This window comes from Panthera leo, chromosome A2 (assembly GCF_018350215.1).
Source record: "Panthera leo isolate Ple1 chromosome A2, P.leo_Ple1_pat1.1, whole genome shotgun sequence".
NCBI classification, from domain to species: domain Eukaryota; kingdom Metazoa; phylum Chordata; class Mammalia; order Carnivora; family Felidae; genus Panthera; species Panthera leo.
The window spans coordinates 43,182,313-43,208,000 of record NC_056680.1 but is presented as its reverse complement, the minus strand read 5'-3'; the positions used below and the strand labels follow the sequence as shown (position 1 = coordinate 43,208,000).

The 25,688-nt window shown below is 36.4% G+C and overlaps 1 protein-coding gene across 1 annotated transcript in view; it reads right to left on the bottom strand.

Moving 5' to 3' along the window:
* Positions 1 to 23,021, bottom strand: part of CNTN6 (contactin 6) — a 168,569-nt gene extending 145,548 nt beyond the window's left edge. The window contains 2 exon segments of the mRNA XM_042927536.1: positions 15,846 to 16,021; positions 22,923 to 23,021. Coding sequence (XP_042783470.1) covers positions 15,846 to 15,987 — 142 coding nt within the window. The 5' untranslated portion in view covers positions 15,988 to 16,021; positions 22,923 to 23,021.
* Positions 23,022 to 25,688: the final 2,667 nt, after the last annotated feature.

The following is a 25,688-nucleotide window of genomic DNA, read 5'->3' as shown; positions in this document are numbered from 1 at the left end:
GAAGTTCGTCCCAATAAAGGAGGAAATGATGACAAGAGGGACAAGGCATAATTGTTAAGATTACTATATTGTAGGAACCAGTGAATCAGAGTACTGTTGGAGTTCATGGACAGGAGATAGCGAGCAGGGCAGTTAAGAAGTAATGTTCCAGAGTTGAGAAGGTTGAAAATCATAAATGGGCTAAGCTTGACATTTTAGATATTTGACATGGTCCTGGAGTCAGGGTGGCTTTTGCTTAAGTTAAGAAACAAAGTCAATGGAAGACAAAAAAAAAAAAAAACAAAACAGGGAACTGAGAAGTCAGGTTATTAAATTTTGAATGTTGAGTTCAGTGAAAACTCAAATTGTCAAGGATATGACAGGAATGTTATGAACAGAGTAACAGTGATCTAGGAGATAAAGTCTTCGGGGAACTATGGGGGTGATCTCAAGACAGAACATGATGGCTACATGGGTAGCATAGTCTGACGGAATGATCATAGTGCCTAGGACATTAGTAATAAGAAAGGAAGAATTATGTAGACGTGACACTGAGGAGAAAGGAGGACTCTATCCCTATTCACAGACCAAGTAGAAGTGGTAGCAGCAAGAGAGTGTGGGAGAAAATAGTCACCATTTTGGAGGGATACAAGAGAAGCAGTGGCCTCAGATCAAAGCCAAACTTCAGTCAAAATGATATGATGAGGAAAAGGTTGAGAGCAAAAATTAGGGTAGAAGGATTCAGCTGATGACTGATCTTTGGTTTCATGAGATCTCGGGAAGAATTTCAGCAATTAAGGAGGGCTGCAAAGTGGATTGAGAAATGGGAGCACGCAGTCATGCACAGATCAGGGTTTGGGCAATGGGGGGGGGGTGATCTTGGAACTCTAGCCTTATTATAATGACTTATGGATACCACAGGGGAGGCCTAACACCTCAGACATGGTCATGTTAAGGGAAATGTGTGCAAGGATGTGTTTGGTTATGTGTTTATGGGAGATCTTGTCAAAACCCCTTCTTCATTCCTGCTATGAGAATGTGGAGTTGAAGTGGAGAGACAATTTCATCCAGGGCATCACAAACTCTGGCACTTCTTTCTGTGAACTGCAGAGAGGTGGAATATGCAGATGGGGTAAGTGGGACCATAAGCAAGACAGATACATCTTTAGGACACCTGCCATTGGGGATGCTTTGAAAGGCTATGGCTGTGTTCCAAGCCTGATGTCTGTTGCCAGTCAAAGCCAGGTTTAAAATCCTACCTCTGCCACTAACTCATGTGGGAATTGAAGCATGCCCAGGAACTTTTTTGCCCAGTGCTTGGCTTACTGAATATATGTTACCTTCTATTAATGCTAATATTTACATTGATAACAAAAGTCAGGACCCTCAGACAGCCAGACTTGCCAAACAGAAATGTCACGAACCCTGATGTTTGACCCGGCCAGATTTCATGTCATTTTCAATGAAAACCATAGGATTACTTTCCAAAAGAATATTGAAAATGGTACAAAGATCAGAGAGCTTTCCAGAGAGCTGAGAGGCTGGCATTGCCCTCTAGCACAGTTGTTTACTTTTGATTACTTTTGTGTAAAACTGATGAAATAATTAAAATAAGTCCTTTGTGTTCAAGGGATAGAACACTAGTAAGAACTCAAGTAGCTCTTATGGATGGGATTTCTGGAAGAATTAAACAAGGGTTACATAATCTCCATTCATGAAAGAATTGATCTATGCAAAACAGCTTATTAATACATATGTGAAAGTTGATCTCTCAATTTTACAATTCTCAAAAAGGGGGTAAAACACCCTGCAGTTGACTTGTGAAATGATGTATGAGGATCTAGTCTCATCCTCATTTTCATTTTCTGGTGTCATGATAAAAATATTGCCTAGTTGGGGGAGCTGGGTAGCTCAGTTGCTCAAGCCTCCAACTTTGCCTCAGGTCATGAACTCATGTTAGGTGAGTTTGAGGCCCGCGTCGGGTTCTGTGCTGACAGCTCACAGCCTGGAGCCTGCTTCAGATTCTATATCTCCCTCTCTCTCTGCCCCTCCCCAGCTTGCACTCTGTCTCTCTCTCTCTCTCTGTCTCTCAAAAATAAATAAACATCAAAAAAAATGAAAAAAAAATCTTTTTTAATAAAATAGTATTTCTGACAGGGGATTAGTTAAAAACCTCATACTTTGGATAATTCTCAAGCACATTTTTTTCCTTGTTCTTTATTCTAATGTTTTATATACATACATGGTGACCCTGTGGTTATAGCTGCAGAGACACAAATAGAGAAAATATACTTATCGTGCAAACTGTTCCCATGTGTGTTAGGGACATAATAGGTGCTCAAGAAATATGAATTATTGGAACATATCACTGAATATGTTGAATAACCATCTTATAGTTTGGAAATACAGATTAACATTTGCTTTTCGCCTGGATTCATGTAGACCATAATAGAGCTCTCTCCTTGTATCCCCTTGGGTTGACCCCTATATTAACACTACTAGTGGATTGCCTTTAGGCAGTATTCTAAATCTTATCTTGAGACTGTGTTTCCTATTCAATCTGGCATTGAAGCTGACAACAGTAGTGTCACCTGGATTCTTGCCAGAAATATGAATTATCGGGTCCCACTTTAGGCCTACTGAATCGGTACTTGTATTAATAAGATCCACAAGTGTTTCATATGCACATTAAAATTTGGCAAGCACTCATTAAATGATTACGGAAGTGAGCTAAACCATCAGAATGACTGGTATCAAACCCCAGCTTCACTGGTTTCTAGTGTTTCTGGGCATATTATTTCACTTCTCTGATCCACATTTTCTTCATCTATAAAAACCAGGATTATAATTTTACATGGTAGTTTTGGGGATTGAACCAGATTATTCTCTTTAACTAGGAAGAACTGTTGAGAAGGTTGGTACCTCCTTTTAGGAACATATGTCTAAAGCATCTATCATGGAGGGCATTGTCAGATCACAAAACTTGAAATGCTCCTGCCTTATTTCTATAAATTCCTATCTCCTCAATCCTACGAAAATGGAGCAGGGGATAACATAAATATAGTAACACCAATTGAGTATCCGGAATGACTTTCTTCCCAAGCATCTATCTTATCAATACAGGAAGAGGCTTAGCCTAAGAAAAGTACACAGAGGAATGAATGTTCAAGGAGAATACTTTAACCCAGTTTTCTGAAATAGGTAGGTAGGAGTTCTGCAGGGAGCTATGCTTTGTAAAGTTTCCACCAAGAAAAGCCACATAATATATAAACAGAGTGAGCACTGGATTCACTCAAAGTTTGAAGAATTCAGCAACTCATTTCTATTGCTCATGTTTCTGAGATCCTACTGATATAATGGCTACAGCCAGAAATCAGAGACTGATGGGATTCACACATACTGATGGTAACAATGGCTACAGTAATAGAAAACTGGGCACATATTGGGAAGCCTCCCAACAGATGCTATGGAAAAGGTCTGAGAAGTACCCAGTGAATGTTAGCTATTATTTTTGAGATAGAAGAAGCTACCATAGGAAACTCAGTAAGTGTGAGAGCATGTTTGTGAGGGGAATGCCATTTGCTGAATCGCTCACTTTGCTCTTGATAAGGAGTCACAGGAGAAACTTTTCTCAGGTTCTAGAGTCAGAGCAATTATGCTCACAGGAACAATGACATGTTTTTATCCCATGAAAGATATGAACCCCCTTTCTTGTGTGCTGGCCACTAGAAAGTTCAATTTCAGTAAGTGGATAGAACCTTATGGCACTTATTTCTTATACTTTTTATTCTCTTCAAGCTCTCTTCTCCTTGAGTTCAGCTTAAAATTTGAGCCTCATTTTTTTTCTTTATCCATATCATCTATTCTAGTAACTATCAGACATCAAGAATTATCGTTAAGACTGTAGTAATTATTAGAGTGTGGCATTTGTACAACCATAGGCTGATATACCAATGAAACAGAAGAGAGAGGCTAAAAGCAGTCCCAAGCATTCATAGTTGAGTTTTTTTCAAAGTTGACACTATAGTAGAGTGAAGGAAGAGTAAATTTTTTTAAGGAATGCATTTTTTAATATATTTGCTGACTCAGTTGGACCCGTAAAGGAAAAAACATATATATACTGAACCTACCTTGTACCATGTAAACAAATAAATAATTCCCAAGTGAACTGCAATTTTAAACATGAAGGACAAAACAATAAACTAAAAGATAACATAGAAAAAATATCTTCATGAGTTCAGGCAGGGGAACATCTCTTAAAGTTTTTCCAGAAAGGATCATTACATATAGGAAAAGATTGACAAATTAGACTATATGGAATTTTAAATTTTCTGTTTATCAAAAGACATAACTAAGAGAGTAAAAACTGAAGTTGAAGTTGTATAGTAGAAGAAGCAGTTTCCTATATATAAGCAGCAAAGTGCTCAGATCTACAATCAGTCACTAAGAAAAAGAAAAACAACTCTAGAAAAATGGAAAATGGTTTAAATTTTGTTTTTAGATTTTATTTTTGAATAATCTCTATAACCAACATGGGGCTCAAACTTACAGCCCCGACTAGGGTCAAGAGTTGCATGCTCTACTGACTGAGACAGCCAGGTACCCCTAAAAAATGATTTAGATTTTTTAAGCTGGGTGTCAGGGCAAGGGGGGAGTTGCAGGTAGCCAATACACATATAAAAAGGTGCTCTGGGTGCTTGGGTGGCTCAGTCGGTTAAGCATCTGACCCAGTTTCACCTCAGGTCATGATCTCATGGTTTGTGGGTTTGAGCCCTGCATCAGGCTCCAAGCTGAAAGTGTGGAGCCTGCTTGGGATTGTCTCTCTCTCCCTCCCTCTCTTTGCTCCTCCCTGACTGGGTCGCATATGCGGGCACGTGCTCTCTCTCTCTCTCAAAAATAAACTTAAAATATGGGGCGCCTGGGTGGCTCAGGTGGTTAAGCGTCTGACTTTGTCCCAGGTCATTATCTGACAGTTCATGAGTTTGAGCCCCACATCAGGCTCTGTGCAGATGGCTCAGAGCCTGGAGTCTGCTTTGGATTCTGTGTCTGCCTCTCTCTCTGCCCCTCCCCCACTCATGCTCTGTCTCTCTCTCTCCTTCAAAAATAAACATTAAAAAAATAAAAAAAATAAAAAAATATAATTAAAATGTGCTCAGTGTCATTAGTTATCTGAAAAATAAATTAAACCAAAATAAAATACACTTACATATGTTCTCCAAATGCTAAAATTTAAAAAAGAGTGGCAAATAAATAAATTCAAAATGGACGAAAGACCTAAATGTGAGATAGAAAATCATCAAAATCCTAGAAGAGAACAAATGAGCAACCTTTTTGACCTGAGCTGGAGCAGCTTCTTACTAGAGATATCTCCTGAGGCAAAGGAAACAAAAGAAAAATGAACTACTGGGACTTCATCAAGATAAAAATCTTCTGCACAGCAAAGAAAACAATCAAAACTAAAGGCAACCTTTGGAATAGGAAATGATACTTGCAAATAACACATCTGATAAAGGGTTAGTATCCAAAATCTATAAAGAATTTATCAGGGCACCTGTTTGAGGGGGGGGCTCAGTTGGTTGAGTGTCTGACTCTTGATTTAGGCTCAGGTCACGATTCCAAGGTGGTAGGACAGAGCCTTACGTCAGGCTCTGCGTTGAGCATGGTGTCTGTGTAAGATTCTGTCTGTTACTCCTCTGCCCCTCTCTCTAGACTTCTCTCTCTCTCTCGCTCTCATTCTAAATAAATAAATAAATAAATAAATAAATGTAACTTATCAAACTCAAAACCCAAAAACCAAATAATTCAGTTAAGAAATGGGAAGAAGATATGAACAGACACCAATGGCTAACACACATGAAAAGATGCTCAACATCACCCATCATCAGGGAAATACAAAGCAAAACCACAATGAGATACCACTTCACACCTGTAAGAATGGCTAAAATTAACAAAGGAAACAACAGATGTTGGTGAGGATGCAGAGAAAGGCAAAACCTTTTACACTGTTGCTGGGAATGCAAACTGGTGCAGCCAGTCTTGAAAACAATATGGAGGTTCCTCAACAAGTTAAAAATAGAACTACCCTATGACCCAGCAATTGCACTACTAGGTATTTACCCAAATGAAACAACAATACTAATTTGAAGGGGCATATACATACCGATGTTTATAACAGCATTGTCTGCGATAGCCAAATTATGGAAAGAGCCCAAATGCCCATTGAATGATGAACTGATAAAGAAGATGTGGTATATAATATCACTCAGCCATCAAAAAGAATGGAGACTTACATTTGCAAAGACATGAATGGAGCTAGTGTATTATATTAAGCGAAATAAGTCAGAGAAACACAAACACCATATGATTTCACTCATATATGGAATTTAAGGAACAAAATTGAGGTGCCTGGGTGGCTTAGTCGGTTAAGAGTCGACCCTTGATTTTTGCTCAGGTCATGATCTCATGGTTCATGGGTTCAAGGCCCGCATCCGGCTCTGTCCTTACAGTGCAGAGCCTAATTGGAATTCTCTGTCTCCCTCTCACCCTGACCCTTCCCCACTCTCTCTCAAAAATAAATAAACATTAAAAAAAAAGGAACAAAAGAGATGAACATGGGGAAGGGGGAAAAAAGAAAGGGAGGCAAACCATAAGAGACTCTTATTAAATATAGAGAACAAACTGAGGGTTGCTGGAGGAGAGGTGGGCAGTAGATGGGCTAAATGGGTGATGGGCATTAAGGAAGGCACTTGTCAGGAGCACTGGGTGTTATATGTAAGCAATGAATCACTAAATTCTACTCCTGAAATCAACATTACACTACATGTTAACTAACTGGAATTTAAATAAAACTTAAAATAATAACAATGAAAAAAGACTGGCAATGGTTAGTGTTGTCAAGGAACCATTGTTGGTAAGAGGCTAAATTAATAAAATCACTATGGACAACAGTTGGCATTATCTTTTACAGTTGTACATATGTATACCCAAATGCCCTGTAATTCTGCTCTATTTATTTACAACAGTGAAATGTATTCACAAATGTACCAAAAGATATATATATACACACATACATATATATACGTATATTATATGTATATACATATATGTATATGTATGTATATGTGTATATACATATATATGTATGTATATATATGAATATTCATAAATAATTATTCATCTTTGCCTCTTGAAAAAACCCAGAGTTCCCTTAACAGCAGATGTCATTCATAAACTGTAGTATATTTATACCGTAAAATATTATATAGCAATGGAAACGAATGAACAGTGACTACCTACAGTGTGGATGAATCTCACAAGTATTATTGGCTACAGATCCAACAATGAATATGTGTTGTGTGGTTTTATACATATGAAATTCCAAAAGGTAATATTTAATTATAAACTGACAAGCAAGGTATTGGAGAGGAAGGAGGAAGTAGCAACTGAAAGAGTATGAAGGGGAGGGCATTCTGGGGTGTTGGTAATATTCTGGATTAATCATGCTTTATTGAGCTGTTTCTGTGTTTTACAGTTTTCTATATGGGTCAAACCTTTTGGAAAATATAGCATATAAATTGATACCTTAAAATATGATAAACATTTCCAGATGTTGGCAGCAAAACCTCTTTACATTTGTATTTACTTTTTAATCTTATTTTGTCTATTTTTAAGTTCATTTATTTATTTTGAGAGAGAGAGTAGGGGAGGAGCAGAGAGAAAGGGAAAGATCCCAAGCAAGATTCATGCTTCAGCTTGGACCCCAATGCAGGGCTTCATCTCATAAATCTCAAGATCGTGGCCTGAGCCAAAATCAAGAGTTTAACGCTCAACTGAGCTCCACAGGTCCCCCTGTATTTCTAAATACTTGATTCTAATTTGCTATTTGGTAACATTGGGCATATATTAACAATAAATCTCAGATAATATTTCCTCTGATTCTTTAACACAAAAATTTTGCTAAAATTCCCAAGCAGTTGTTTTATAAATCTCAGAAGCAAAATCCCAATGATGCATGCTCATAACTTCCTCAAAGCCATTTGTCAAACAGCAAGGGAATAACAAATAATCATTTTACCTTTTGGTTTCTCTCTCAGTTTTATAAATCAGAAACTCTCAGTTTTGATAGGATGAATAACTTAATTTTTAACATTTCCTCTCCCACCCCAACTCAGTCTGTGCAGCTTAAATGTGCAATTTTATTTAAATGGACCAAAAAGACTAGGTCCCACTGAATATAAGTAGAGGTGGGAGGTGAGAGGAGGCCTGAATTTTGAGAGTATCATTTCTGATAAGGTACATAAATAGACATCCAGCAGTGATAGTGAAGGAAAAAATGAGGCGAAAACCTTGGATAACCTGCTTCCCTGTTGATTTTAAAAATAAATATAATAGTGACTTGCTGTAATTCAACCGTGTGACTGTTCCAATTCCCCTTAAGACATGCATTGTCTTTAAAAGCAAAGACAAAGCTTACCCCTTAATATTATCAATTGGTGGTTACTAGTATATTAAGACAAATTTAGAATATTAATTTCATTGAAACACTGTTTAGTGCTATTTCCCAGATGATAATGAAAATCCAGCAGTGAAGTATCAACTTTCTTTCAAGAAATTACAGAAAAATATGGATGTCCCCATTTTGTTTAGCTAATTCTTTTCCAATGTACCAAAAAAGGTTAAAAGCCAACTAGTATTTTCATTTGTAATTAGATATGCATTACCCACTTAACACATACTTCACAATTATCAGAGACTTTAAATGTTCCAAATATGTTTCTAAGTGTTATTTAGATTTTTTTCCCTGGGTCTTAATTTATTTTTAAGATATAAATGTACTTTATCACCATATTATCAGGATCATGTATAACTGTTTTTGCATTTCTTATATATGAAAAAAAATCTGAAGGCATTCTAAACTGATAAAAGACCTATATATTATGGCTTTTACCTGGATACTTTTCCTGTTGTGCTGTGACTATGGTTTTTATTCATTTGAATTCTGTTTTACTTTCTCCATCTATAAATAAACATATTTAAAAACTATTTTGAGATGGAGACATGAGAAATTCTGGTCTGCTGTTGGTTGGGTGATCTTGGGCAAGTAACAGAGTTCCCCACCTTGAATTTTTCCAACTATAAAATACGGTTTAGAATAGCTTACCGGTATAGACTAAAGATGAATGGCATTGCAGATATAAAATTCTTTGCATTCTTCAGGAAAACAATGATGATGAGTATAAATGCCTATGTTTGTAGCTCTTTAAAATGAATTATTATTGCATTTTAACCTGGAACCCTCTAAAATAATTCCTGTGATACAGAGCAAGAATTCTTTAACCCCATGTTATAAGAGTGAAAACTGGGTTTGGAGCACCCCTAAATATGTGTACCATAGTTTTAATAATATCAGTAATATCATTAATGTATCAGACTAATATTTATATAAGAAAAGTACGGGGGCACCCGGGTGGTTCAGCTGGTTAAGTGTCCGACTTCAGCTCAGGTCACGATCTCACGTTCTGTGAGTTCGAGCCCCGCGTCGGGCTCTGGGCTGACAGCTCAGAGCCTGAAGACTGCTTCAGACTCTGTGTCTCCCCCTCTCTCTGCCCCTCCCCTGCTCATGCTCTCTCTCTGTCTCAAAAATAAATAAAAACATTAAAAAAATTTAAAAAAAAGAATGTGGCATTTCAAACTATGATTTGTAAACAACTTCAAAATCCTTAACTACGTTAAAAATATTTCCATTATTCTGAGGATAAATACTGATGTCCCAGCCTTGGTCTATTATATTATAGTTGCATAGCCAGGTCTCTGCCGAGCAGTCCATTAACACCTCACAGTCACCCTTACCCTCTGTTCAACGTGTAATCAGTATTGTCCTGATATCAATTCTGTATGAAATGCGTAATATTAACACCCCATTTTATGCATGAATGAACACTTGTGCACAATGTCACAGTGAGTGGAGAATATACTCCAAACACAGTCATTTTGCCTCTGGTGCCTCTGCCTAAAAGCATCACACCATGATGGGTTTTTGTGTGCTTCTTTGGCATTTCATAGTATCACTCAATCATTCTACTTTTTACAGACTGGGTTTGGATATAAAGGGATTCCAAAATTTGGAAGTACCTGCCTTCAAATTATTTTGCAGACTCTTCCTAGAAAACTAGTCATTTCATGAACTTGGCCTTTCATGCCTGGTCTTTTGTCAATCTCCTCAGATTTTCTCTGGTATTTGAGCTTATTCACATATCTGCTTTTCTTCTTGTTATCCTTTCCTTTTTTTCTTTTTTTAAGTTTATTTATTTATTTTGAGAGAGAGAGAGAGAGAGAACAAGCAAGAGAGGGACAGAGAGGGGGACAGAGGATCAGAAGTGGGCTCTATGCTGACAGCAGAGCAGCTCAAACTCAAAAGCCGTGAGGTCATGACCTGAGATGAAGTCAGGCACTTAATTGCCTGAGCCACCCAGATGCCCCTGCTCTCCTTTGGATCTGAATGTTCTTTCACTCACTTGTGTTTGGAAAACAAACTAGTATTTCAAGGCTTAATTCAAGCCCCCAATCCCTTTGGAATACTTCTATTGCCCTCTCTCCAGTCCAGGCAAACCTTATGATTCCCTACTCTGGGCTCCATTGTAGGTTAGGTCTACTTCTCTCACTTCACCTGATACTTTTGTTAAGGAGGAGTGATAGGTGGTAGGAATGTGGATTCTACATTCTGATTGCATGGATTTAAACACGGACTCTGCCACTTATTGGTTGTGTGATATAGGGTGGGTTAGTTAATCCTTCTATGCCTCAATCTGCTCATCTGAAAATTACCTCATAGGGTTATTGTCAGGTTCACTGGAATCAATTTACTTAAAGAGTTTAAAATAATGCCTGCTGTCTAATATGTACTATATAGATGTTAGCAATTTCTTTCTTTCCTGTTTTTTTTTTTTTTTTTTAAGGTTTCACCTGTCTGCTCTGTGAAGACAGGGAGTAGCTATTTCTTATCTATCATTTAATCTTTCAGCCCAAGCACAGAGCTAGATTCATATAAATAAGGTGTTTTCTGGGTGGTTGGCTTGAATAAATCAATGGTCAGTTAGGAGATTCTAGTCCAGCTACTTTTTCCTCTGCAATAATGGGAAAATCTTATTTGAAAGGGTATCTGTGATTAAATATTAAACAATGCATAACCAAAAAGTCCTATTCATGAGTAACTCTTATCCCAAATGTTTATCTATTCATTGGTAGAGTTGCATTATTACAAGAATCTCAAAAATATATATATATATAGCTCAGTGAAATCACAGGTTTCTTTTAAAACACCTACCTTTTTTTCTCAAGGTTGACATTTTAAAGAGCAATGACAGATGCAATGTTCTCTCACACAAGTACAGAGTAATTCATTAACATACATATGAAAGGAAGAAGTCTACATTCAACCTTTACCACCAAAGTCCTTGAGAAATAAAAGAAATTCAAAGCAGCTACAAGTGTAGCTTGTAAAAAGTCAAACTGGTTTTATCATTCAAGAACACCAGGTTGGTAGCAGGAGCTTTTGGTAAATAGACACCTGCAAAATTTGCTTTAGGGTTGAGGTTGGGGGGAAAAAGGAAGAGCTTAAAATAAAAAATCTATCTGAGAATTTGGAATGACAGAATCTTATGTGGAAGAAGTGAAGGGGTCTGTTTTTGTAATCAAGGAATTCAAAACATACCTTTAATAAGTCTTGTCTTGGTCACAGAGCTGGTTAAGGACAGATTTGATTTGATTTGGAAAGACATTTCATAATAGATAGCTTTGTATACATGGACCACATTTCAGCATGGTTTCATGGTGGGATGAATCAGGATGAGGCAAAATGTTATGGGCTGAGTCTAAAATAAACTCTGAGGGTGTTTTTGAATTGCTGAACATCCAGATAAAAGTTACAAACAAAAGCCATCAATTATCTAGAGGTATGTACCTACAGCTTCTTTCCCAGGGACAGGTTAGGTTCTGAAAGGCTGTTCATAGTTCATTTGTTCTGAAGGTCAAAGTGACACTATACAATTGACTGCCAACCTGTAGGGAGCAGAGTTATTGATACAATTTTGTTTTGATGTATATCTTTGTTCTTACTATAGAAATTCACATGAGTAGGGCTTTGGACCTAACTTTTCTATCAATAAGTAGATCAAATACCTTATATTAAATGTCTTATATTAAATGTCTTACTTTGGGTTCCTTAGAAGCAGAGCCTAGGCAGACATTCAAGTCTATATGATTTAGTGAGAGAACACTCCCAGGATAAAGGGAGGGAGGGAAGCAGGAAAGCTCCGGGGAAGGAGCTAAACAAGATGGGGTTCTCAGCTGTTGTCCAGCTTTAGCCTGATCCCCTAGGGAGTCTGGGGCATAAGTGGTAAAAGAGGTGCAGCCATGGTCACTAAAAGCTGGAGATGGGCACACTGTCCATTTACAGGGATCTGGACAGTGTATCAACAGCATCTATCACCAGGATTGTTGTGAAGTTTACTATCTTGAAGATACGGCTTAATATTTTCACAAGTACTATGCCAAGAGCAAATTAAATTTAAAAAGCACACATATTTTGTGTGGGCAGTGTTGGGGAAGGACTGACTACTGTAAGATGAAAGGCATGCGTTTTAGAGTCTCTACTTTTATACTCAAGTTTCACCTGGTTCTCTAACAATGTACTTTTAAAAAAGCACCAATCTCTGTGAGGCTCAGGCTCTTAATCTGTAAAATAGGAACAACAATAGCGTCTATCTCCTATGGTGGTTTCTGGGCTCAAGAAAGGTAACATATATATGTCAAAGCACCTAAAAGTCTTGAAAACAAGAGATGAAGAAACTCGTCTGGAGAAAGTGTAAAATGTAAATTAGAAGACCTTTCTATGAGTAACTGTAGCAGTTTGAAATATGTAAATGTTTGACCAAATTGAGGGAGGCACTAAAAAATAACAAGAAGAATTAGAGCTTTCATTTCACAAATGCCTTTTAAAGGACAGGGACTTTGCAATCATTATCTCCAGTAATCCAGGTCATTGTTCTATGGATAATGCTATAATTCCATTGAATAAATTTCTTAACAGAGGCTTACTATTGTTTAGAGGTGGCCTGATTTTACCAGTAGACATTTGACAGTGATAGAATTTGAACTCAGATCTGTCTGTATAGAAAATCTTACCATTCCACTACCATTGTTATCCTACATACCAAAAGCCTTTTCTACCAACATGGGCACTGTTGGGAATTTATGAAGGTGGTGGTGAGGAATTCAAATTTAATCGAAGACACAGGTCTTGTACTTTAGGAACTTTCCATTAGGCTGGAGACTAGCATTTAGACTCTACTTTCTCTGTACAGAGAACCAGAACAGATACTTAATAGAGAAACCTTACTCTTTCTCTTCTTTTCTTTTAAGAATTATGATGAAGGAAAAAAAAAATCCAACTCTATTCCACTGAATTCTGATGATACTACTAAAAAAAAAACCACATAACATAAAATTTACCATTTTAACCATTTAAAGTGCACAATTTAGTGGAATTGAATAAATTCAGATTGTGTAATCATTACTACCACTCACCTCCAGAACTTTATCATTATTCCAAACTGGAACTCTGTATTATTTAAGTTAACTCCCGAAACTTCCTTTCACCCAGTCCCTGGAAGTCACCACTCTGCCCTCTGTCTCTATGAATTTTCCCTTCTAGTTACCTCAGATATATTAAATCATACAATATTTGTCCTGTTGTGTCTGCCTTACTTCACTTAGCAGGATTTTTTCAAGGCTCATACATGTTGTATCAGAATTTTATTCCATTTTTAAAGTAGGATAATATTCTATTCTACACACACACACACACACACACACACACACACACACACACACTACATTCAGGTTATTTCCACCTTTTAGCTACTCAGAATAATGCTGCTATAAGCATGGGTATATAAATATCTGTTCGAGTACCGCCTGCTTTTAAATCTCTGAGGTATCTCAGGATCCACATAAGAGTGAGGAGGGAGGGCAGGGTGGGTGATGGGTATTGAGGAGGGCACCTTTTGGGATGAGCACTGGGTGTTGTATGGAAACCAATTTGACAGTAAATTTCATATATTAAAAAATAAAAAAATAAAAAAAAAAAATATATATATATATATATATATATATATATATATATATATATATATATAAAAAATAAATCTCTGAGGTAAATACATAGAAATGGAATTTCTGTGTCATGTGGTAATTCCATTAATTTTCTTCATGAACCTCTAGACTGTCTTTCAGTGACTCTACCAGTTTACATTCCTATCACCAATGCACAAATGTTCCAATTCTTCCACATCCTTGCAAACATTTGTTATTTTCTGTTTGTGTGTGTGTGTTTTACTAATAGCCATCCTAACGGGTATGAAGCAGTATCTTACTATAGTTCTGATTTACATTTTCATAATGGTTAGTGATGTTGAGCGTGTTTTCATAGGAAAACTTATTCTTGATTAGATATGTCCCTTCTATCATTTTCTCTCTTGTTTTTTTCTTTTCAAAATAGCCACAAGCCTTTGTTCATATTCCACCTATCTCCATAAACTTTTGCATTATCTATTTATGCATATATAACACATTCAAATACATTTAGCAATGCATGTGTGTATATACATGAGTGTCTGTGTATATATGACCACATGCATATATGTATGTGTATATATACCTATATAATGCTTATATCTATCTATATCTATATTTATATCTGTATCTATATCATCTGTATCTATGACTAAACACACACACACACACACACACACACACAACACATACACACACACACACACACACACACACACACATTCAGAAATAAGACTACCCCCAAAATGGCCAACCTAAAAGGAAATGGGTATGAAGCAAGGGATCTTTGGAACACAAGACTTGCAATGGCAGATAGACTCAATTCTTAATTCATGTATCTGTTGATGACTACATTGTTTCTGCAAGGTAGGCTTTGAACATATATTTTATTAGTAAAATTTCAAAACAATTACTCTTTCAAAGTAACAGAATATACCTTTCCATGAGCACCCAAGAGACTAATTGCTAACTCTTTGGCCCCCTGATATATCCTGTGAGGCAGGCGTGGGTAGAAATGGGGTGGGAGGAGGTGTAAAGAGAAAAATTCAAGGCTTCTATTTCATCCATATCAACAAATATAATTACTTTCAATCAAGGCTATCCCTGGATCCAATATGAAACATTTCAGTCCCCGGAAACCCTATGTATAAAGGATATAAGAAGCCATATGTCTATTGTTCATCTGCTAATGTCCTCAAATGTCACCAAGGTAATTACTTGGATGACATTTATGTGATGCAGCTGGACATTGTTACAGTTAATATAAAGTCTGCCTTTGGCAACCACTTTATTTCCACCTACATCTAACTGTGGGTGTATGATCACATTTCCTGGGAGAATATCCACCTCGCCCAAAAGACATCTCTGCCCTCAGCTTTTTCTTCCTGTGCTCTGCACACTAATATATAATGAAAAAGAAGAAAGGAAAAAAAGAAAGAAAGAAAAACAGTAATGTGTCATATATATTTTTCTTAAAATTTATATCTGAAACTTTTAGAGATATTTCTCAACATAATTTATCAAATATAATAACACAGTTATTTTCTTCCTTTTTTTGAAGAAGATTTTGACTATCCCTAGGAGTATGGATTCATTAAATGCACGCTGTCAAAACTTTTTACCTCCATAAATAATCACCCTCAAAGAACAGATGATTGGCAAAGCTAATATTTTAATATGAACAAAAATATTGTATTAAACAAACATAGGGATTAAATTTCCCCCCACAAACTCACATGCAAACTGGAGCTTCGCCTTCCGACTCAGTACTGTCCCAAGAGTGTTGGTGGCCAGGCACTGGTACATGCCAATATCTTGATCTGTGCGGGGACTACTGATTGCCAAATTGCCTCCATCCAATCTGTAGTGATAACTCATGGTAAAATCAATATCTGTGCCATTTTGCTTCCACCTTCAAGGGAAAAAAAATCAAATTATGTTAGAATATACAGAGTTGACCATTCCTTGTATTAAACAACAGGCAGCTGTACTACTAAGACCATGTATGTATGGATGTCTATATTTACGTATTTATTTATTTGCTAGGACCATTTAAATCAGCAACAACAAACATGGTTACATGTGAAGACAATCCTTCAGTTTCACCAAAGATGACTGTATTTAGGAACTCAGTGATATCAACAACTAGGTTATTTGAAAGATCTTCCACTCTTGATGAATCACAAACATTCACCCAGATGTGTACAAGAAGGCAACATAACTCTTGAAATGAGAAATAAAACTGAGACATTCAGTCAATAATACTGGCCATTCTATTCCTTTAGTGACTTTTCAAATAACATATACTATACCTGAACACCCACAACCGATACTGCAAAATTGGACGTTGAAAATGATTTAGAGATAGAAATCCGAGAAGCGTATATTACAAATGGCATAAAGAAAGCCAGAAAGATTTTTACAATGCCAATTTGAGGCTGATAATAAAACAATAATAACCCACCTACTTTGGAACATGATTGTCTCTGTGAGTCTCTTACTTGGAAAATTAACCACGCAGAATATATTTCAACAGTACTTACAAATGCCAAACTAAAATTATTCTTTAATAAAACAAATGCAGTTTGAGAGATTTTATTTTAGGCAGAAAATAGTCTCTTGACTTACCTGTTAGTCAACTATAGGTACATGAATTAAGTAGCAGAAGGGCCTTACAGTTATATTTATTTTCGAAGAATGATGTTTTAGAAATTCCATTTGGTCATTTTAAGATGAATGAATACCCAGTAATTATCTTTAATCAAACCCACTTCCTCCATGTTTCACCCCTTTTCTTCAAAATATCCAGACATTTTGAAGTATAAGTGTTGCATATTTAGTTAGATATATTCCTAGCTGTGTGTAGTCATAGAAATCATTTAGGAAGAAAGACACTTAAAAATATTGAATTAAGACAATCAGTCTTTTAGAAAAACAAATGAATGGCTTTTTCTAATGGAACATAGCCAATGTCCAAACCATGTACTTTCAGGATTTATGCCAGCTTTGCTGTTATTTTCCCCTTCATGCTAAGATCATATTAAAAATATTTTGAAGAGGGTGGATAACTGTAAGAAAGAAATTACATTTTATAATGTTATTCTAAGGGTCATTGACTTTTTTAGGAGCATCTTGAAACATCCAATGTAGAGACTGTGGTAAATGTCTATTGTAGTATGAAAGAAATACAGACATAGGTAATCCTCTACCCTATTCAAACAGGTAAGTGATAGATCAAATATAAAATCAATCAGAGGTTTTTGATAAACTCTGTCGCTTTAAAACTATTTAGCCAATTCTTGTGTACCTCAAGTTCTTTTTAACAAAAAGAAGTTGAAAGAAAGCAGCCAAAAGCAGTACACTTTCTGTCAAATCTTTTTTTCTAGAGAAATTTGTACAGTTTTTTGTTCTCAATATTAAAAATCAAATATAGAAACATTTTCTGTCTTTAGGCCTTTCTCAAGATTCCAATATTCTCCTTACCAGCTTTATAATACTGTCTTTCACAATTTGCTTACAGGGCATGATCTTTGGACCTCTATGTTCCCTTTCATTTTCAAAGCAAAGGATATACCACACTTAGTGTGCCAGCTCTCTTTAATTTTGGAATCAATCGCTGAAATAACTGCTGTCATCATTACATGCTCCTAATTAAGCTCAGTAATTGTTTTTCAACACAAACTGAAAGTTGTTGGCTTAGCTGCAGCAAATGAATTTTTCACAGTATCCCCATAATCATTCTAATCACTGTGGTACAATGATTATTAAACTGTGCATATAGATCAGGGGTTCAACTCTTGGTGTGGGCTTTGTCCTAATTAATATGTTTAAATCAATGGAGAAATAGTATTAATGATTTCAAGTGATTGTCATAAACACATTACTGATAGGATTGCAGACCCAGGAGAATTTTCCTATAATGCAAAGTAGGAAATTTGCTTTAAATAACTATTTTAAGCATCTGCATTAATATCATATTAATTCCAGGAAACATAATGAATTTGAACTAAAATCTTGACTTTTTCTGGGGAACATCCTTTAATATTAAGTAATTAAGCCCTGTATCAAGAATATAATGGCTGGGGGCTATGTTTATTGTCCTTAGATAACATACGTATGTGTGTATGTGTTTCAGAACTGGACCTTGCTACATTAAGTGTTTGTTAAAGTGCTTATTTCCGAGCCCATCCCTAAATTTCTGAAGGAGAACTCCAAAATCTAAAATTGTAACAGTCTCTCTGGGTGATTGTAATGTGCACTAAATTTGATTCCATTGACCTTGGCCTATACCAACAGTCCTAGGCCTAGCTTTGACATTCCCTTCCTGTGTATCCCTGGATGAGTCATCTAATTTTTCCAGAAGTTATATCCATCAATCATAAAATCTGCACAATTATATATATCTTGCTTTATCCCATGGGATAAAGAAGGCATCTTATTAAGAAGATGACGTGAGAAAATGAAAAGAATAGAAGGCAGAAGGACAACTTCTATGATTTTTATTCAAAGACACCTTGCGCCTGGGTGGCTCAGCTGGTTAAGCGTCCGACTTTGCTCAGGTCATGATCTCACTGTTCCTGCGTTGAAGCCCCACAGTGGGCTCTGTGTTGACAGCTCAGAACCTGGAGCCTGCTTCAGATTCTTTGTCTCCCTCTCTCTGCTCCTCCCCTACTCACACTCTGTCTCTGTTTCTCTCTCAAAAATAAATAAACATTAAAAAAATGTTTAAAAAAAAGACACCTAGATCTCAGACTTAAGACCTCATGACTAGAGCAGACTAAGTTAAAAAAATCTCCTCTGGTGATCCGGTCAAGAGGAGATCTGCCAGAAATCCTCTATGACATCCGCAGATGTACTTCTGATATAGTTTATCCTGTGTACAAATCATTTACATAGGTGTTGCTTCACTTTCCCAAATAAAATATATATTCTGAGCTAGAAATAAACTCACGGCTACCCGATTATCTAAGACTTTTATTTAGAAGAAATACTACCCAAGTACCAACTTTATGTAATCCATTTTCCCTCCCTTTGCAAAGCTTCCTGGCTAGACTTTAATTCTCATGTGTTACTTGGCCCTTAAAACAATTTAGAGTGATTTCTTTCCATGGGAAAGTTTTGTTCAAACTTGCCTAAATTTCTATATCTTCATGCTTGCACTGAAACCTTGTTTGTGAAGGTGTTTACTGCACTGGAAGTGACTAGAAGACAAGTTGCTTTTAAAATGTTTCCAAAGTTATGCTTTATATATTACTTATTTTCTGCTATGAGATTTTTTTTCCTAAAAGAAAATTACTATAAGAAGTTACTAAAATCAACCACACCCTCACTTTATGGATAAGGAGGAAGTTAATGCCAGGAGAGAGAAATGATTATTCCAAGGTCACACAATGAATATCAGAACTGTGACTAGAAATGATCATTCCTTGCTTTAATCAATAGCTCTTTCATGTGGCTTCACGGTATATCCAAATAATGTCAAATAATGTTAGAATCTGTATCATAAAGGTTTTCCTTCTATTACACACACACACACACACACACACACACACACACACACACACGTACAATCTAAGGTTATGAGTGAGTCTTTTTAATAAAATTTAAGTTAGAAAGGGTCATATTAAAACTAAAACTTTACATTTTGTTGCTAATGTGCATTATCTGGACTATCTCTGCCCTTTGCTTTATTATCATGGAAATTGGGTCTGAGTCTGCCATTTTCACATTAAAAACAAGTTCTTTTTTCACTCTCTTTCCAAAGCCTCTTGTCTATGAGTATTTTATGCTATGATATTACAGATGAGCTAAACCACGTTAAGGGATTTGAAATAATAAGCTAAATTACCTGTCTTTAGCCTACTAATTCACACATATTTTAGAAACAGAAGCCTTTAGCAACAGTAAAATTTGTAGTCTCTTCATTCAGAGTATTTCTTCATAGGTAAAAACTAATGAGTAAATTGTCATGAGAACCACTATCTTATATCCTTCTGCCTGTAATAAGCCAGTAGATATTTTTAATTAAGTGCAGAACTGATTGATAATTGTGGAAACAAATCTTTTCCTTTCCTTGCTTTTTCTGTTGTTTTTCTGTTTATTTCTTTTCTTTCTTTCTTTCTTTCTTTCTTTCTTTCTTTCTTATCTTTCTGTGCTTTTTGCTACTTGTTTTTCTATTCTTTCCTTACCTGTCTCCCTCCATCTTTCCTTTCTTTTTCTTTTCTCATTTTTCCTTCCCTTTCCTTTCTTTCTCTTTTCTTTTTCTTTTTTCCCCTCAATTCTAACCACAACATGGCACTGCACGCCACCAATCTCAAGAAAAATGCTCCAAACTTTCACTATTTGCAGACGACATGATACTCTAAATAAAAACCTGAAAGTCTCCACCAAAAAATTTCTAAAACTAATACATGAATTCAGCAAAGTCGCAGGATATAAAATTAATGTACAGAAATCTGTTGTATTTCTATACACCAACAATGAAGCAGTAGAAAAAGAAAGAAAACAATCAATCCCATTTACAAGTGCATCAAAAACTATATGATACTTAAGAATAAACCTAACCAAACAGGTAAAAAATCTACACTCTGAAACCTATAGAAAACTCATGAAAGAAACTGAAGAGGACACAACGAAATGGAAAAACATTCCACGCTCATGGAATGGAAGAATAAATATTGTTAAAATGTCTACACTACGCAAAGCACATTTAATGCAATCCCTATCAAAATACCACCAGCATTTTTCACAGAGCTAGAACAAATAATTCTCAATTTGTATGGAATCACAAAAAGACCCCAAACAGCCAGAGGAATCTTGAAAAAAAAGCAAAGCTGGAGGCATCACAATTCTAGACTTCAAGCTATATTACAGAGCTATAGTCATCAAGACAGTGTGGTACTGGCACAAAAATAGACACATAGATCAATAGAACACAATAGAAAACCCAGAAATGGACCCACAATTATATGGTCAACTAATATTTTACAAAGCGGGAAATAATATCCAATGGAAAAAAGATAATCTTTTCAACAAATGGTACTGGGGAAACAGGATAGATAGCAACATGTAGAAGAATGAAATTGGACCACTTTTTTACACTATACATAAAAATACACTCAAAATGGATGAAAGACCTAAATGTGAGATAAGAAACTATCAAAATCCTAGAGGTGAACATAGGCAGCAACCTTTCTGACCTAGGCTGGAGCAACTTCTTAGTAGACCTGTCACCGGAAGCAAGGAAACTAAAGCAAAAATGAACTTCTGGGACTTCATCAAGATAAAAAGCTTCTGCACAGGGAAGGAAATAATCAACAAAACTAAAAGGCAGTCTATGAAATGGGAGAAGATATTTGCAAATGACATATCTGATAATAATAACTTTAGTATCCAAAATCTAGAAAGAACTTACCAAACGCAACACCCAAAAAACAAATAAGCCAGTTAAGAAATGGGGAGAAGACATGAACCGACATTTTTCCAAGAAAGACATACAGATGGCTAACAGGCACATGAAAAAATGCTCAAATCACTCATAAGAAGAGAAATACAAATCAAAACTATGATGAGATACCACCTCACTGTCAGAATGCCTAAAATTAACAACACAGGAAACAAGAGATGTTGGCAAGAATGCATAGAAAAGGGAACCCTCTTGCGCTGTTGATGGGAATGCAAACTAGTGCAGCCACTCTAGAAAATAGTATGGAGCTACCTCAAAAAGTTAAAAATAGAGGGTGACTGGGTGGCTCAGTTGGTTAAGGGTCTGACTCTTGATTTTGGCTCAGTTCATGGTCTCAAGGTTCCTGAGTTCAGCCCCACATGGAGCTCTGCACTTACAGCATGAAACTTGCTTGGGATCCTCTCTCCCTCTTTCCCTACCTCTCCCCCTCACACACACACACACACACACACACACACACACACACACACTCCCTCTCTCTGTCTCTTCTAAATAAATAAATAAATAAATAGTTAAAAACAGAACTACTACCCTATGACCCAGCAAGTGCATTACTAGGTATTTACCTAAAGGATACAAAAATACTGATTTGAAGGAGTACATGCACCCCACTGTTTATAGCAGCATTAACAAAAATAACCCAACTATGGAAAGAGCCCAAATGTCCATCAAAAAGAATGAACTCTTGCCTTTTGCAACAACATATATGGAGCTAGAATGTGTTATGCTAATAAGCAAAATAAATTAGAGAAAGACAGATACCATGATTTCACTCATACATGGAATTTAAGAAATAAAATAGATGTACATATGGGAGGGAGAAAAAAAGAGAGAGGGAAACAAAGCATAAGAGACTCAAAGAGCACAAACTGAGGACTGATGGATAGAGGTGCATGGGAGAAGGGTTAGATGGGTGATGGGTTTTAGGAGGGCATTTGTTATAATGAGCACTGAGTGTTATATGTAAGGAATGAATCACTGAATTGTACTCCTCACACTAGTATTGCACTGTATGTTAACTAAATGGAATTTAAATAAAAATTTGAAAAGGAAAAAAATCACTCTTCTAAGTCATCCTAATGAATAAGACAGAGATCTAACAATGGTTTCTGGGTTGGGAGTAGCGTAGTGGAAAGTGGCAACACTTGAGGATATTGAAAATATATAGTATTTTTTTTCATTTCAGCGGTGGGTATCCAGCTCTTTACCTTTGTAAAAATTCACTGAGCTGCATCCTTCAAATTAGGTAATTCTAAACACTTTATTGTGTGCATGTTTTACATCAAAGACAATAAATAAACAAACAAACAAACAAACAAACAGGGTGGTGCCAGAAGTATGACTTTACCTATAACTGGGTGAAGGGTAACCAGTGGCAGCACAATTCAGGATGATTTCAGATTTTGATAAATCCAAAGGAAAAATAATGTCTTGTGGCTCCTGGGTAAAAACAGGACGGCTCAAAAGACCAGTACCTGAAAAAAGAGAAGAGTAACACCATATGAAAACATTTGATCCTGCTTTGAATGTAACTGTGTATTAGATATGAAGTCAATACACTTTTAACTTTTATTTTGAAACTATCTCAAAAACATAGAAAATCTTGCAAGAATAATACAAAGAAATATTTTTTCTGAACGCCTTAGAATCATTTCACAAACCAATGCCCCAACACCCCTAAAAACTTTTATATTTCCTAAAAAGGACATTCTTTTACATAACTACAATAAAGCCATCAAAATTTAAAAAAAAAATGAACATTGACTGAGTACTAGTGTCTAATCCTCAGGCCCCACTTTAACATTTTCCTAATAAAATCTTTCACAGCAAAAGTACCCAGTCGAGAGTTACAGATTTTATTTAATTGTTGTATATTTTCAGTCTCCTTCAGTGTGGAAACGTTCCCTACTCTTTCCTTGATTTTTCTGACTTTGACATTGCTGAAGATTACAAGGCTGTGATCTGGTCAAGTTTCACTCAGTTTGTGCTTGTCTGAGCAGTCAGCTACCAAGAACAGGGTAGGGGTCCTGGTAGGGTCTGTATGTTGAAGGTGCAGGTAATAAAAAGGGTCTATAAAAACTTTTAAAAACAATAACAGAACCAGTGAAAATCGGCTCTTATTTTTAAAAATGATCACCTTAAGAAGTCTCCTCCCCACCAGCCAGAATACACTGATTACACTGTCTTACTCTGTCCCTCTGTTCCTCTCCCCAGCTGGGTGCACCTTAGTGTCTGCTGTTTCACTATGATTCAGGGATACCATGTGCTTTATATTACACCCTCTCAGGTGGTACAGGACTTCAATTTGCCCCAATACTGATGAAGTTAACTTTGGTCACTGATTGTGAGGTATTGTCTATCAGACTTTTCCATTTTAAAATTATTTTTTTCCTCCTTATACTTAGTAAGTACTTTGTTTTTAGAGATTTTGAAACAATTCAAATATACTGTTCTTCAATGAACACTTAAGTGTTTTATTAATACATTTCTATCAAAATGGTCTACTCTATCAGAGTGGATAAATGATTTCTTATTTTATTAAACAAGTAATAATCTATTATTATTTTGATGACCAAATTGTCAATGATTTGGCCAACAAGAGCCCATTTAATGTAGTTTATCTTTTTGACATGTGCCTGTCATTCTTTGAATACTTCCTTACTTTATTGTACAACAAAATGTCCCAGAATTATCTTGTGTTTTTTCTACTGTAGCCATGGAAGTAGTCATCTACTCTCCTAAGCAAATCTGGATCCTTTTATTAGAGAATGGTATTTAGAAACCATGATCTGGATGCTAAGTGTACGCAATGTTACTGAGGTGTTCTTGCTCCCAGGCCTTCTCACTTAGTGTGTGTGTATGTGTATATATAGAAATATTTATGCATTTGTTCAATTCCCCTATATATAACTAATCTCCAGGGAATGCCACTGTAGATTTTATAAAGGTCCTCTTCACCCTGCACAGGTTCTGACATGTGTTCCCAAGTTACTCCCACACCTGCCCTGAAACCACTTATTAAGCTATCCCCTCTCTTCTCACCTCACTCAGGTTCTGACCTTGTGCAGTGCCTCCATCCTGTGTGTATTCTTTTTCACTCCACTTGATCTCTGACACAACATCCAGAGTCATATTCCACTCTCCGTGGCAATGGAGCCCTTCCGAGCCTTCTTAGACTCTGATATCCTGGGCCAGGCTACCCCACCATAGGCATCCTTATCACCTTTCTTGGGCTCTGCCACTTTGCCTCTGAGCCACCCCTGTGATACCCTCTGCCCTACACGGATAGCTTTTTCATCCCTCTCAGTCTCTACCACCTCATGCTGGGCTGCTGTAACTCTCATCATCCACATTCATGTGGATGCATACTTTACTTAGCTCCCTTCATGACATTTGGACTGAACTGTTAAGAAGGAAAGGGAAAGGAAAGAGGAGGACGAAGAGTTCAATTCTCACATTTAAGGTGAAATGCTGTTTTGCTGTTAGATTTTGTTTTAAGTTGAAATAAACAACACAAAGTATAAATCTCATCATATCAAGACTTAATGTTAGGACACCCAGTCCAGACTCTAATTGTTGTACGTGAGAGACATGTAAGAGCATGGTGATCTCCTCTACCTACCGTAGTTCTACAGCATCTCAAAGTTGGTAGATGTTTTGTAGACCACTCAGGCCAGACTTTGTGGTATAGAAATGCAATGGTACCTCCGAATCAAACGGACCTCAGTGGACTTGAACAATTCTCAGTATCTTCATTGGTAAAATAGATATATGTATCTCAAATTATTGCTTTCAGATTTAATCATACACTGCTTATGAAGTATGGCATATTGTTCCCAGTACAAGTAAATGTATAGTCACCATATCATGACGATCACCATCACCATTGTCATTGTCACCATTATTACAGACAAGGAAATTGAAACCCAGGAAATTGAATCGTCTTTTTTGAGATTCACTACTTGCTGTAAGAGAAAGCAAGAAATCAAACTCTGGTTTCCTGATTCCCTCTTCACTGTTTTCACTATCCACTCGGATCTACTTCCTTCTCATTAGTCTTCCAAAATATTTGTAATTTATACTTATATTACAATTATATATTTATAATTTCAGT